The 14084-nt window shown below is 46.4% G+C and overlaps 1 protein-coding gene across 1 annotated transcript; it reads right to left on the reverse strand.

Annotated features, from left to right (window-relative positions):
• Nucleotides 1-1534: 1534 nt before the first annotated feature.
• tbca (tubulin cofactor a) lies at nt 1535-13713 on the reverse strand. The gene is made up of 4 exons (XM_084486668.1): nt 13575-13713; nt 7564-7675; nt 3224-3310; nt 1535-1861 (listed from the first exon to the last, which is right to left on the reverse strand). The coding sequence occupies exons 1-4, from the start codon at nt 13625-13627 to the stop codon at nt 1781-1783; spliced, it is 333 nt and encodes a 110-aa protein (XP_084342794.1). The 5' UTR covers nt 13628-13713; the 3' UTR covers nt 1535-1780.
• Nucleotides 13714-14084: the final 371 nt, after the last annotated feature.

Consider the following 14084-nt stretch of genomic DNA (forward strand, 5'->3'; position numbering starts at 1 on the left):
GACCAGACGCTCCTCCGCGCCACCATCCGTCTCCTCCGTGATGGAAACACAGACAGACAAACAAACCTACAGCACGAGGTAATGCGGCGCATCTGAGGGGAAAGCAGACACTGTCACGCGCCCTGCAGATGAGGAGTGACTTTTGATAAAACATCAAACAAAACAAAACAATGAATTACATAGGCCAGTGTTATTTGTGAGTTGTAAATCCTCTCCGAGGCGTCATCATGCGTGGCCTTTATTCACACTCGGGAGTGTGTACTTCTTCACTCCGTTCTTCTCACCATGTTTTGATAAATAACATTCCCTGATTTGTTTTGTGCTTCTCAGGTCCGCTCGGCAGTCTGTCCGCCCTATTGGACGTCGGCATTCACTCAATTAGAGATTTATATAGAGGGAGGGATGGAGAGAGGGAGGGATGGAGAGAGGGAGGGATGGAGAGAGGGAGGGAGGGAGGGCGGGAGGGATGGAGGGAGGGAGGGAGGGAGGGCGGGAGAGGGAGAAAAAAAATCGATCTTCCATCTGCACAATCGCACGTTTAACAAATTCGATTCTTGTTTGGTGCGGGTGATTTGGTGACAGTCGGGGGATTAGAAGTAATAAGTTGTTGTGCGTTTGAGCACGAGGCCGAGAGGAGGAGAGGAGGAGAGGCGAAGTGGCGCGCTGGAGGAAGGCGCGCGCTGGGCCAGACGTCCATCAGCTGTCCGTCCGCCGGCTCCGACCACACAGCCGGCTGCCTGCAGCAGGAACCCCCGATCGCATCTCATGCCTTAATTATCGCCACTGCCCTGCGAGGACTCGATTAGACCGTGATTTATCCGAAAGAAATATAATTATGGCTGCAAATAAAATAATCAGCATTGAAGAGCGATTCTCTTAACCAGAGGGAGCGGCCGGGCGTCACGCGGCCGTGGCGCCTCATTAGAGCTGATGAGACTCCGGTGATCCCGGCCTTATCCAAATGTGTCCAATAAGGAGCAAGACAAATGGACCCCTAATTTGTCTGGACGCTGTTTATCTAATAATTTAGCTCGGGTTTTGTTTTTTTTACCTCCGATTCCCGATATAATGACCATTGTTGAATACTTGTTTGCAAGACAATATTTGCAATTTACTGGCCCGCTATTCGTTGTAGAATAGCCTTGTAGCTGATTTCTGACAAATAAGTCCCGTGAAACCCAGTGTGTTAAGTTCATATATTTTGTTCTCATACACGTTTTGACGTGCTGATCTTAAAGCAGGAACATGCCGAACCATCCGTTTTCTTTATTAATATTGCAGAACCCCTCCGTGCAGAGGATACAATTATGTCAGCTGATTTTTCAAACGAAACATTCCCCTTTCAGTAAATTTCAAATGTGTAAAATATATCCCAAACGTTGCAATATATCAATGTCTCAATAAATAAATATGTGAAATAATTGCACCTGTGTGTTAGAACTGGTTGAGCAGACAATAAGGCAATGCTTAAACCAAATAAAGAGTTGAAACCAAAAACCAAATAAATTATTAAACCAAATAAAGATTTCATAAGCAAGCAAATCACAATTTTTATTTTGAAAGCAAACACAACTGAACACAAGCTGAGCACAAGGTGTTAATTTCGATGGTCTTGGGTTTGTCTACAGAGAGGAGCAGCATGTGAGAACGGAGTGGCACGTCGTCGTAAGAAACAATGGTAATTGCACGGAGGCCGACTGATTCTGATTGCTCCCGTGTTTCCAAACAAGGCCTGACGAGAGGAATGGATATTTTAGTGGTGCATCGCACGGCAAGAACATCATCCTTCAAGCTTGACTGAGTCCAATATGGTCCTGGCCTCTATGTACTCCTCTGATTCAGCCAAGTCCTCCAACGTTTCCTGCAGAAACGGAGAGCACAACCCACACACATAAACATGGGCTTTTTTCAGGTTTGAAGTTACTGGGAATTAGAAAAAAGGAAAAAAAAAACGCAATTCTTTACAATTTCACATACACAGCGCTAGAAAACAATCGGCTATACTTTCATTCAATATTCCCTTCTCCACGAAGAGATCTGAATGGATACGGAGGGTGGTGAGTGGATTAAGCAGGGAGCGTGCACTGTAACTGACTCTAGGTCAATAGCTGATATGAAGCTGCTGTGACTGGCACATTAGAGTCAGCTCTCTCAAATGAGTTGAATGGATTAATCACAAATTCCTCTCAATCCCACCTTGCTTGTGGTTAGCAGCCAGCCTCGCTGTGCAGCTAAAGTCACCTTATTCAAGCAAAACAATTTCAATACATTGAACATAAACGGAAGAAATCACTGCATGAAGAGAAGACTTTTCAATGCAAATATGCATGAATACAGCCCATAATGCAAGAAGAACATGTGCAATATCATAACATATGGAGGGCCAACGATTGTTATTTATTATGTTAATGAACACATTCATCCATTTTGATTTTCTTTTAACCCTGCAGCTCTTTATTCCGTTTTCACACTAGAAGGCTGGAATAACACACACACCAGTCCACCAGTCCACCAGTCAAGCCATCGAGGGGATATTTCACTAGAAATAATCCTCCTGTGGTCCAATTTAAAACGTCTCAGAGGAAACGATAGCCTGAAGATTATATAACTATTAACGAACATCTCAGAGGAAACGATAGCCTGAAGATTATAGAACTATTAGCTAACTAAATGATACCTATGATACCTAAAGTCTGGTGGCAAATGTGGTCAGGTCTGGGTGAACGGACGTTTCCCCTTCTGTCACTTTATATTGGTTTCACCCAATCACGTGGTTGGAGGTGGGGCTCTAAGTGTGTAATTGGAACACACAAACTTGGCCAGCGCTAGAAAAGCCCCCTGCTGTAACACAGTAGGACTGCTGGGTCAGGTTCTGCTATAACACAGTAGGACTGCTGGGTCAGGTTCTGCTATAACACAGTAGGACTGCTGGACCAGAGGTTCTGCTGTAACCCAGTAGGACTGCTGGACCAGAGGTTCTGCTGTAACCCAGTAGGACTGCTGGACCAGAGGTTCTGCTGTAACCCAGTAGGACTGCTGGACCAGAGGTTCTGCTGTAACCCAGTAGGACTGCTGGACCAGAGGTTCTATAACCCAGTAGGACTGCTGGACCAGAGGTTCTATAACACAGTAGGACTGCTGGACCAGAGGTTCTATAACCCAGTAGGACTGCTGGACCAGAGGTTCTGCTGTAACACAGTGGGGCTGTGGGTGGTGTTCCTACCATCAGCTGGACCAGGTCTGCGTGGGCCTTGGCCAGGCGGCGGTGACAGTCTGGGACCATCATCTTGGCCTCCTGGAGAACCTCCACCTGAGAGGACCAGAGACGTTATGTTAGCAGGGGTCACTGGTCCATTCCATTCACAAATGGATAATGGACTCATTACATCAGAGTGCTAATGTTCAGATCCAGTCCGCTCTGCATCAAGAAAGGCGGTGTGGCAAATTATGGCATGAAAGCGGAGCTAAGTGAGTATAAGATTGTTGTTTTTGTTATATTTGAGAGGTTATTGCAACTGATTGCAATAATGTAAACACTGGAAGATGAACCTGATACAAATATGAAACACAAATAATATTAAAAAAGATTGTTGGATGTTGTGAATCTACTCGGTATCAAAGATGACAAGAAGGGTGTTTCTGTAGGCCTGGGCAATAAAACAATAAATGATCGTATCGTGATAGACTTTTTATCAATATCAATATAAAACATGTTCAATATATATCGTTAAGATACTGGACCACTGAATCTAACAGCTGGGTTTGTTACACAAACACGGTTCCACACGGTTCCAATATTTGAGTGTTTTTCATTGTTGTGTCGACGTTGGAGTATTTATCAGTGAAGAACAGTGGAAGGTCGTATTAAGTGTTAAACACAAGTGTTTAAATCCAGCATGGTAAGTCCCAGTGTTTTTAGGTCATTAAAATGATCAATAGTTATCGATCAATATGATCAAGTTATATGGTGATATGTCTTTCAGCACCAGAAACACGGTTCTTAATCCACCTGGACCCGCCTTAATCCCACTCCCTCAGCACCTCCCCATCCTGAGCCTCACCGCTGAACCTCAAGATGAAAATGATCAATAGTTCAACTCAATTGTGGCATGTTATTACGTGTATAGTGGTACGTGTTCATGTAGCCGGTATGTCAACCTTTATCATAGGACAGACTGACCCGCCGGCTGCGGCCCAGGGGAGGAGAGGGAGTGTTGATGAGGAGAACGGGCCAGCGGACCATCAGGAGGCCTTCAATTACCAGCATGTGTCCGCAATTCCCAAAAGTCGCATCATTTAATGACGTCAAGATGATTACCGATGACAGCCAAGCCAAAGTCTCACATTATTATTGTGGACTGAGCGTGGTTCACCGAGAGCTACAGAGTCACACAGCAGACTAGCAGCATACTACATACATACTAGCAGCTCTAGACCCAGTTGACACAAGAAATGATCTCGGTTCTACAACAGTTTTACAATCTAGATTGTATAACCCAAACTACTTCACGCCAATTAAAGCATATTCTTAAGCCAACTAAAGACAAAATACATGACACTTAGGCATGTCCTATTAACACATAGATCCCATATTGACTTGCTTATCTAAGAGTTTTGCAGACTAGTCTCCTGGTGTGCAAAAATCCAGGAGCTAAACAAAGTGAATGTAAATCATAAAACATGGAGAACCATTTCATCATTACAAATATTGACACGACACTCTTGACTTTGGTTGCAAAATGGATAGCTGTGCACTGCAGGCCACAGCTAGACTGGGTAGCCCCGCCCGTTCTGCCGGCGATTTGAGCTCGCCCTGCAGAAGGGTCTGGAGAAGAGCGATACATTTCTTTCTAATTTCGATACGTTTTTGCGGGAGCCAATCACCAAGCTGGCTTTTCCCCCTGGGGCGCTATTGGCTGGTTTAACACAACGACGACAGGGAAGCGACGGCAGGCAGCCAATTGCGTACAGAGTCAATTTAACTTCGCCCGTTGGAGAAAATGACAGCAGCCTCCCCAGACCAACGTGCAATCATAGGCTGAGCTTGGTCTGGTCGAGCCAGGCTGGGCCACAGCTGCAGTGGAGGACCAGGGGTTGATGGGAGGTGATCCAAACTGCGTCCACCGATCCCCCCTACATCCAACCCTCAAGAAGAACCATCAGCTAAATCCACAGCTGGTAAGACTCTGAAGAGAAGTCCAAAGAGTTGGTATTGCCACAAGCTGAGCTTGTTGAGGTCCTCAGGGAGTAACCGTAGCAATGTAGGGGTTACAGCACACCTCATCGATGAGGCACGGAACCCACCATCCTACCCCCCGACGTGATGCAGACGGAGGAGAGGCACTGATTTGATTGAGGTGGCAAGGAACCGGGGAGGCAAGGAACCAGGGAGTCAAGGAACCAGGGAGTCAAGGAACCAGGGAGTCAAGGAACCGGGGAGTCAAGGAACCAGGGAGTCAAGGAACCAGGGAGTCAAGGAACCAGGGAGTCAAGGATAAGACGGCAGAAAGCTGCAGTGAAGACTCTCCCCTTCCATCATGTGGTGAACCACAGAGGACGAGCACAGACCCTCAATGACAGCCGCTTCGCCTCTCACCAAGTACCGCAAGAAGGAGAGCGTACGACGCCTATAGCGCTAAGGGCCGGGGCCCAGGAGACGGCCTACAGGGGGCTGAGCCCCTTAAGGACTGGACCAGGTGAGCCCCTTAAGGACTGGACCAGGTGGCTGAGCCCCTTAAGGACCACCAGGTGGCTGAGCCCCTTAAGGACTGGACCAGGTGAGCCCCTTAAGGACTGGACCAGGTGGCTGAGCCCCTTAAGGACCACCAGGTGGCTGAGCCCCTTAAGGACTGGACCAGGTGGCTGAGCCCCTTAAGGACTGGACCAGGTGAGCCCATTAAGGACTGGACCAGGTGAGCCCCTTAAGGACTGGACCAGGTGAGCCCCTTAAGGACTGGACCAGGTGAGCCCCTTAAGGACTGGACCAGGTGAGCCCCTTAAGGACTGGACCAGGTGAGCCCCTTAAGGACTCTACCAGGTGAGCCCCTTAAGGACTGGACCAGGTGAGCCCCTTAAGGACTGGACCAGGTGGCTGAGCCCCTTAAGGACTGGACCAGGTGAGCCCCTTAAGGACTGGACCAGGTGGCTGAGCCCCTTAAGGACTCTACCAGGTGAGCCCCTTAAGGACTGGACCAGGTGGCTGAGCCCCTTAAGGACTCTACCAGGTGAGCCCCTTAAGGAGGGAATGGTTCATGAACAATGCACTGCATGCTAGTTTGAATACACCTTCATATCATTCCTGAGTATACGTGATGTTCTGCATAAATAAAACATACAAACATACATACATATATACACACACACCTATCTATCTATCTATCCACACACAATAAGTAATTTTATTAATTAGTTTCTAAAACTAGTTAGATGGCCCTAGTTGTAACTCTTCAACATAACGCCCCCCAGCAGCCCTGTACCTGTTTACTGAGGACACAGGTCCTTATCTTCAGCCTGTACCTGTTTACTGAGGACACAGGTCCTTATCTTCAGCCCTGTACCTGTTTACTGAGGACACAGGTCCTTATCTTCAGCCTGTACCTGTTTACTGAGGACACAGGTCCTTATCTTCAGCCTGTACCTGTTTACTGAGGACACAGGTCCTTATCTTCAGCCTGTACCTGTTTACTGAGGACACAGGTCCTTATCTTCAGCCCTGTACCTGTTTACTGAGGACACAGGTCCTTATCTTCAGCCTGTACCTGTTTACTGAGGACACAGGTCCTTATCGTCAGCCTGTACCTGTTTACTGAGGACACAGGTCCTTATCTTCAGCCCTGTACCTGTTTACTGAGGACACAGGTCCTTATCTTCAGCCTGTACCTGTTTACTGAGGACACAGGTCCTTATCTTCAGCCCTGTACCTGTTTACTGAGGACACAGTTCCTTATCTTCAGCCTGTACCTGTTTACTGAGGACACAGGTCCTTATCTTCAGCCTGTACCTGTTTACTGAGGACACAGGTCCTTATCGTCAGCCCTGTACCTGTTTACTGAGGACACAGGTCCTTATCTTCAGCCTGTACCTGTTTACTGAGGACACAGGTCCTTATCTTCAGCCTGTACCTGTTTACTGAGGACACAGGTCCTTATCGTCAGCCTGTACCTGTTTACTGAGGACACAGGTCCTTATCTTCAGCCCTGTACCTGTTTACTGAGGACACAGGTCCTTATCTTCAGCCTGTACCTGTTTACTGAGGACACAGGTCCTTATCTTCAGCCTGTACCTGTTTACTGAGGACACAGGTCCTTATCTTCAGCCCTGTACCTGTTTACTGAGGACACAGGTCCTTATCTTCAGCCTGTACCTGTTTACTGAGGACACAGGTCCTTATCTTCAGCCTGTACCTGTTTACTGAGGACACAGGTCCTTATCTTCAGCCTGTACCTGTTTACTGAGGACACAGGTCCTTATCTTCAGCCTGTACCTGTTTACTGAGGACACAGGTCCTTATCTTCAGCCTGTACCTGTTTACTGAGGACACAGGTCCTTATCTTCAGCCTGTACCTGTTTACTGAGGACGTGAGGACACAGGTCCTTATCTTCCACCTTCAGCCGTTCAATCCTCTCTTCCTGCTGCTTGACCTCTTTGATGTACATGACCTCCTCCTTGGCCAACCTGCACACACACATGAGGCAAATGAGACAACACGCCAACCACAGTTCAGCGTCCACACATGACACATAAAACACACACGGCCCGTCTCTCAGACAGGCAATAAAAGCTGAACCATAGAAAGGTGGTGGGGGGGGGGCTGTGATGGTCACCTTTCATAGGGGGGGCCATCCATCCTGATTCCCCCCGCCCCCCCAACATGTGTCAGAGTGAGGACGGAGTCAGATCATCACCTGTAGGAGGGCCAGATATACAGCTCCACCACCACCATCACTCCTGTTGATGGTGGTGCACTGCGTTATCGGAGTGCTACGGAGGACAGTGACGGGGACGCACATTTAGACCGCAGCACACGTGTGGATCTCACCGATACAAACGGCTCTTTACTTGTGTGTATTTTTGTTGAGTGAACGAGGATTTTGATGGAAGATAATAAACGTTCAAGTCCGAAAACCACATTTATGTGTACATTCTGTCCAGTGTGATTCCATATTCAGGTCATAAATATATTAATTACTCAACCCTCGTTAGTAGAAACAAGGCTTTGGTTAGTGGCAATACAAAATCATGTACCCAGGATATCTTGTAGCCGGTTCTTCAGTACCTTAAGTTCAGCTGTGAGCACGAGCAGAGGACTATACTCCTATCAACACACACACACACACACGCACGCACACACATCTCTCCCCCAACCCAACCACACACACGCACACACATCTCTCCCCCAACCCAACCACACACACACACATCTCTCCCCCAACCCACACGTCTTTTTGTAGAGATTAATTGATCATCAATTTAGGCCCTAATTTGGACCAAGTCAGGTGGTAAATGGCCCACTTTTCCTTGATTGTTAGTGAAAATTTCAGCTTGAGTACATTGATACATTTTGATTATCAATTAGGGGCCAAATGGAACTAAACACATTAAATAGATTCCGACCTTGATTGGCATAATGGAGTTTGAAAATATCCCTATTGATAATGATTCACAACTAACAGTATTATTCCGGCTGCGCTTGCTCATCAGAATGACAAAGCAAAAATCATTCCTCATCAGAATCCGTGCTGTGCACGCGCACGCTCCTTCATCAATCAGCCCCATCACTGGGACCCTGCGGCCGGCCACGGCGCATCTTACTATCAATTACCGCTCCTTCTAATACCACTCCCCTCCAGATCAACCTGGAGCTGGGAGCGAACGCAAGGGCGCTGCGGCTCCCCGTCTCCCCGCGCCTGGCGCTGGAATGAGGGATGCCACTCTTCTGGAAGGTCCCAGAATGGAGTGGAGGGCGGGGCGCGGGGGGGGAGATGGAGAGGGAGGGAGGTGGGAATCATTTGAATAAAACTGAAGGACAGTCTAATAACAAAATGTCCATCCCCCCCCCAGCCAGCTCCACCAGCCCTGATGTTAATTTCTTATTTCTCCCAGACTGCCGCGCGGTGGAGAGCGCGGGCGGGCGGCGGGCGGTCCGGGCTGGTTTTAAATGGACCTGCCACCCCCGGCTTAATGGAAAAGGCAGCTCTCTGGAAAATGAAAAAAAGGGAATTAGAGCCCAGACATTCTGCGGCCGCCTTCCTCCGAGGAACTGTATCTTTGAGGCGCGGCGCGTCTCCGAGCCCGCCGCGACAAAGGCAAATCACTGTTGTCACTTTATTAAGAGCGTCCGCCTGCCGGGGCAGGGGCCCGCCGAGTGTGCAGAGAGGCACCGCCAGGAGGAGGAAGGGCCCGGCATCAGAGAGCCCCGCTGAGCGGAGGGGGGGGGCGGGGGGGGGCGGGGGACACGCAGGGAGCCAGCAGGCGGCAGGACGGGGAGAGACGGCAGATCTGAAGGGGTGTGAAATGATGATCAGCTTGTCGACATGGCGATGACACGTATAGTACAGCGCCGACGGCAGCGCCCCCAGTCAGGGCAGGGAGGCGTGTGTCGGAGAAGAACTCTAAAGGGAACGAGAGCCTCTGGGTAGAAGAGGTCCACACACCGTCCACCACGCCCAGGGTGCACTGACACCAGGGCCGTCTGCCCTCAAAATGTAATTGTTGGTTTCAAACTAATGGGCAATTTGATTTAAACCAAATCGAATACCAACCAACAAACTAAAAAAACCAAAATATCTGGTCTTAATGAATCCCTTTTTCTACTGTATACATGAGGACCACACACACACACACACACAGATAGCAGTGTGATGTCCCTGCATCGGTGATCGGACGCCACAGTCGCGTGCCCTTCCTTGTCATAAGAAATGACACGGCCATACGTCTCATTTGATGCTCAAGATAGAAATCCATGCCATTTGTTTACCGTTACTGAAATAAGACCTTAATGTAGCGAAAACAGCAGTAAAATCCTATATTATTGCGACTCTCCCCAAAACACTACGTGACCCTACTCTGCTACTGCCAGTTATACACCCTCAACGTCACGGCACTCCGGAGGCCAGCTGTGTGTGGACCAGGGGTGGCACAGAATATCAATACGGCAATATATCGGCGCCCTTCTTCGTGCCATACCAGAATCTATACCCTGCTGCCAATTAGATATAATATTATCGATTCTATAACAATATACTTATACTTTTTTTCTACGAATTCCTTTAGCATTTTTAAGCTTTATTCCTGAAGAGTTAGACAGAAAATATTGCTAGGGTGTGTGATTTACATAAAGACGTTCCTCAAAAAGTATCACAAAGTTGCCGTGGGTCATCCGTCCAAGAATTGTATGCACAAAACATTTTATAAATAGGACTTTATGGTAAAACAAATAGAAAGGAAGCTTTTAAAATACATTTTATAAATAGTGCTCTTTATGGTAAAACAAATCTGCAGAGTCTAGAACTTGAGAGTCTAGAGTCTAGAAATACATTTTATAATTATTATATAATTAACACTTGAATTAAAACTCATGTTTTCCTTCAAAGCGTGGTTAAAGTTATTCTGGAGGAGGGGTCACCCTATAAAAGACAAAACACTGGTACCATGCGTCTATGCGTTTTTCTAAATTTTTTTAATAGCTGTCGTGAAATCGTAACTAATATAAAATTATATAAACCTTGTTTACAGAATAACTCAATTGAAAAGGGATTTGAAAGGATTCTCCTTGGACCTAGAGATTAGAGATGGGTCAGAATATTTGATTATTCGATTATTCGTTCCCGAGGGTCAAAGCCGATTTTTAACATTTGGACCGTTAACATTTTTTTCAAATAAACAAGAATTAACGGACGGAACTAATGTTGGTTCTGTAGCACTATTTTTTTTTTTTAAATCATTATCAATCATGTACAGAAAAACAATATACACAATACACAAGCATAAATAAATTAATATATGCATACAACACAAACACTGATCACTGTTAAAGTTTGTTTTTTTGCGTTTAAGATATTAAGTGATTTCTTGCCGATGATCCATGGCTGCCTTTGTGAATGTTGGCACACATCGAATCGATTATTCGTTCATATTGTTCATATCGTTCACTGATTATTCAACCATGAAAACTTTGAGTTATTCACATCCCTACTAGAGATGTCTCCCTTCCTCCCTCTAACTGAAACATGATCAGATAGTTGCCAGTGTAGCCACAAAGTCGGATACTGAGGCCAAGCTACTGAGGTCTTTGTTTTGTAGATCCCGTTAACCGTCTCGTAGCCTTGCAGACATGTAAACTTCACCCTTAGTGTATTGCAAATTAACTTGGTCTCTCCCGCCAATCCTAAACTCTCCACGATGGTCACTCCTTCACCTTTGTTGCTACTGCCCAGCCCACGTTGTGATAGTTTCCCTCCAAGAGTCATCTACACTAACGGCGCATTTCCACCGGCGGGTACGCGTCGGACCCAGCACGCCTCAGCCCAGTGGTGAGGGTGGTATAGCCCAGCTCGGTTACGGCGCGCGTTTCCACCGCCGCCAGTTCCCTTATGGTAGGGCAGGGTTTAAGCTGGACGGTGATAGCCACGGCAGCTACGTAAGCATCGTGATCTCATAGCAGCTAATAAATCCAAAGAAAAAGAAGAACGCGCACAATGAACAAAGATCAACAATGTAGGACGTCCAAGAAGGACGGCAAACTTTTGCACAACATTTTCTTCAATAAACGAAGCTTTCGCTGTCCAGAAATACCTTGGGGTACTGTGTTTGTTTGTTATCATCCCCCTGTTGGAAGGGACGATTCTGTCAACCAATCAACGGCCGGCGTGTGTAGCTCAAACTTGCCGGGAACCTTTCAGGCGTCTCAGTACCTCAACGGAGGAGCACTGTGAGACGAGAACGGCTCAATACGGCTCACGCCCACTTTTGGCGCCGTCGTGTTTCCACTGCCTAAAGTGGGCGTGACCCGGACTGAGCCGTATTGACTGCACCTTTGCAGACTGAACCGACCCGCACCCTGCGGTGGAAATGCGCCATAAAATAAGGTATTCTTCATCAATGACCCATCAGTTATTATATTTGTCCTCATTAAACAATGAAATAGCTGCTAAATGTGTATACTATTAGAACACAACCTTTGTTTTTCCATTGGATTAGTGACTGAGAAAACAGCAGTGTTGCTTGTACAGCGATGGACAACAGTTTGTGGGAAGTCTTTGGGTAATCATGCGCATCAATTCATATTTGGGATGAAAAATTGCCATTTATAGGAATCAATATGAAAAATAGTGGCAAGTGGTAGCCCTAATTCGCTACCAATTAATAGAACAAAGATCAACCATTTGCCATTACGACCAAAACTCAATCCAAACCCAATCAATATAGCACGGTAGAATAGGTCCATTGGCAGTAGGACAATATTAACGTGATGTGTTTCAAGGGAGCACATTATGTTTATAAAAATGTAAAGCTTTTGCATATTCAGCGTAATCAGAAAAGTTGCCCTTGCAACTGTAAATTGAGCATTATTATTATAATTATGGCTATCACATTTTTGGCCATATCGTCTAACCCTACAAACAGATTCAGATGCATTTAATCTTCGCTGACGCTCAGGCATGTGCCCAAGACATAACCCACACAACACACAGCTGTGACCTCCTTCATGTTTCAGTCATTGGCACCATAACGGAATGCATTGCATGCACTTGTGTGGATTGTAGATTCAACCAAACTGAAAATCATCTGCTTGTCTGCAGAGGCTTTCAAACATTACTACATCTTAATAGTTAATAGTTAATAGATATCATCTATCACAGCTGACAGTGCGCTATTACTACTAGGCCTGAACAACACTCTGCTATATGAGTGCAGCTGATGGCGTGTTGGATATGTGTTATGTGTATGTGTTACCAATTCAAAGTCCTGTTGCAAAGTTAGAATCGCAATGTGACGTAATGATGATCTGAAATATGGTCGCAAAAAGGTGCCCATGTATCGATTACATTGGAATGTGTTTCTGATCACTTTGGACTCTGGTCCAGACACGTGACAGGACCATGACTTCACACAACACCAACAACGAATGGATGGATTTACAACATTTGTGAAACATGACAGGTCTTTAATATAAACTATATCCATGGTGTGTGTATATGAACCTTTGTAACATGTATTTGTCAATGGGTCCGTAATTCTCAATAAAAGAAAGAAGCGTAGCAGCAAGCTAGCATCAAACACCTCACGTATGGACGAGCCTCTGCCAGCAGGCTACCCTCGGCTAATATTTTGAAATACCACAACGACATTAAAAACAAAAGGAAACCCTGCTACACATTAACCTAATTGACATAACGAACGGCAGGTTGCTTGAGTTACCAGTGCTTGGTACATGCGCTAGGATGAGGAGAGCTGCTCGTAACGCTGGCCCGGCCGTGTAGCCACATGTAGCTCTGGGAGCTAAGCTACCAGCTGCTGTCTCCGAGCGGAGCTCCGCGGCGTTCGCGCCTCAAACACCGGACAACGTGCTTACCGTTTTACAACGCCCGTCTTTATCTTCACCTGTCGTATTCTCGGGTCTGCCATTGCTCGGTGTTTTGGATAGCCTCGCTGTGAAGGACTGAGTGATGCCGGAGAGAGGGGCGTCTGGTGCTGCGCCTGGGGTAGCAGTGCGCATGCGTCTGCACTAGTCACGCTCCCTACGTTCCTTCGCTGCGTCTCCGTCCACAGGCTCCGACCCCGCGGCTCGCGTTAAAAAAGAATAAATAATAACAAATATATATTTTTATTTATTTCGAAGGTAACACGTCTTATTTTGGAGATCAGAGTGATACTGTGACACTGAAATAGCAAAATCAAAGTGTTTTAATGTTTTATAAACTAAAATAAACGTCACATCCTACACACACGCATTTCATGAATGCAACAAACTAGGCTATTGGTTCATTTATATTTCGTATATATAAAACGAGAGATACTTGTTATCTTCAATTTAGCTGACGTGGTTAAGACGTGATTTCCAAGTCCAGCGGGATCTCATAGC

Source organism: Micromesistius poutassou (genome assembly GCF_964030765.1).
Source record: "Micromesistius poutassou genome assembly, chromosome: 22".
In the NCBI taxonomy this organism is placed as follows: domain Eukaryota; kingdom Metazoa; phylum Chordata; class Actinopteri; order Gadiformes; family Gadidae; genus Micromesistius; species Micromesistius poutassou.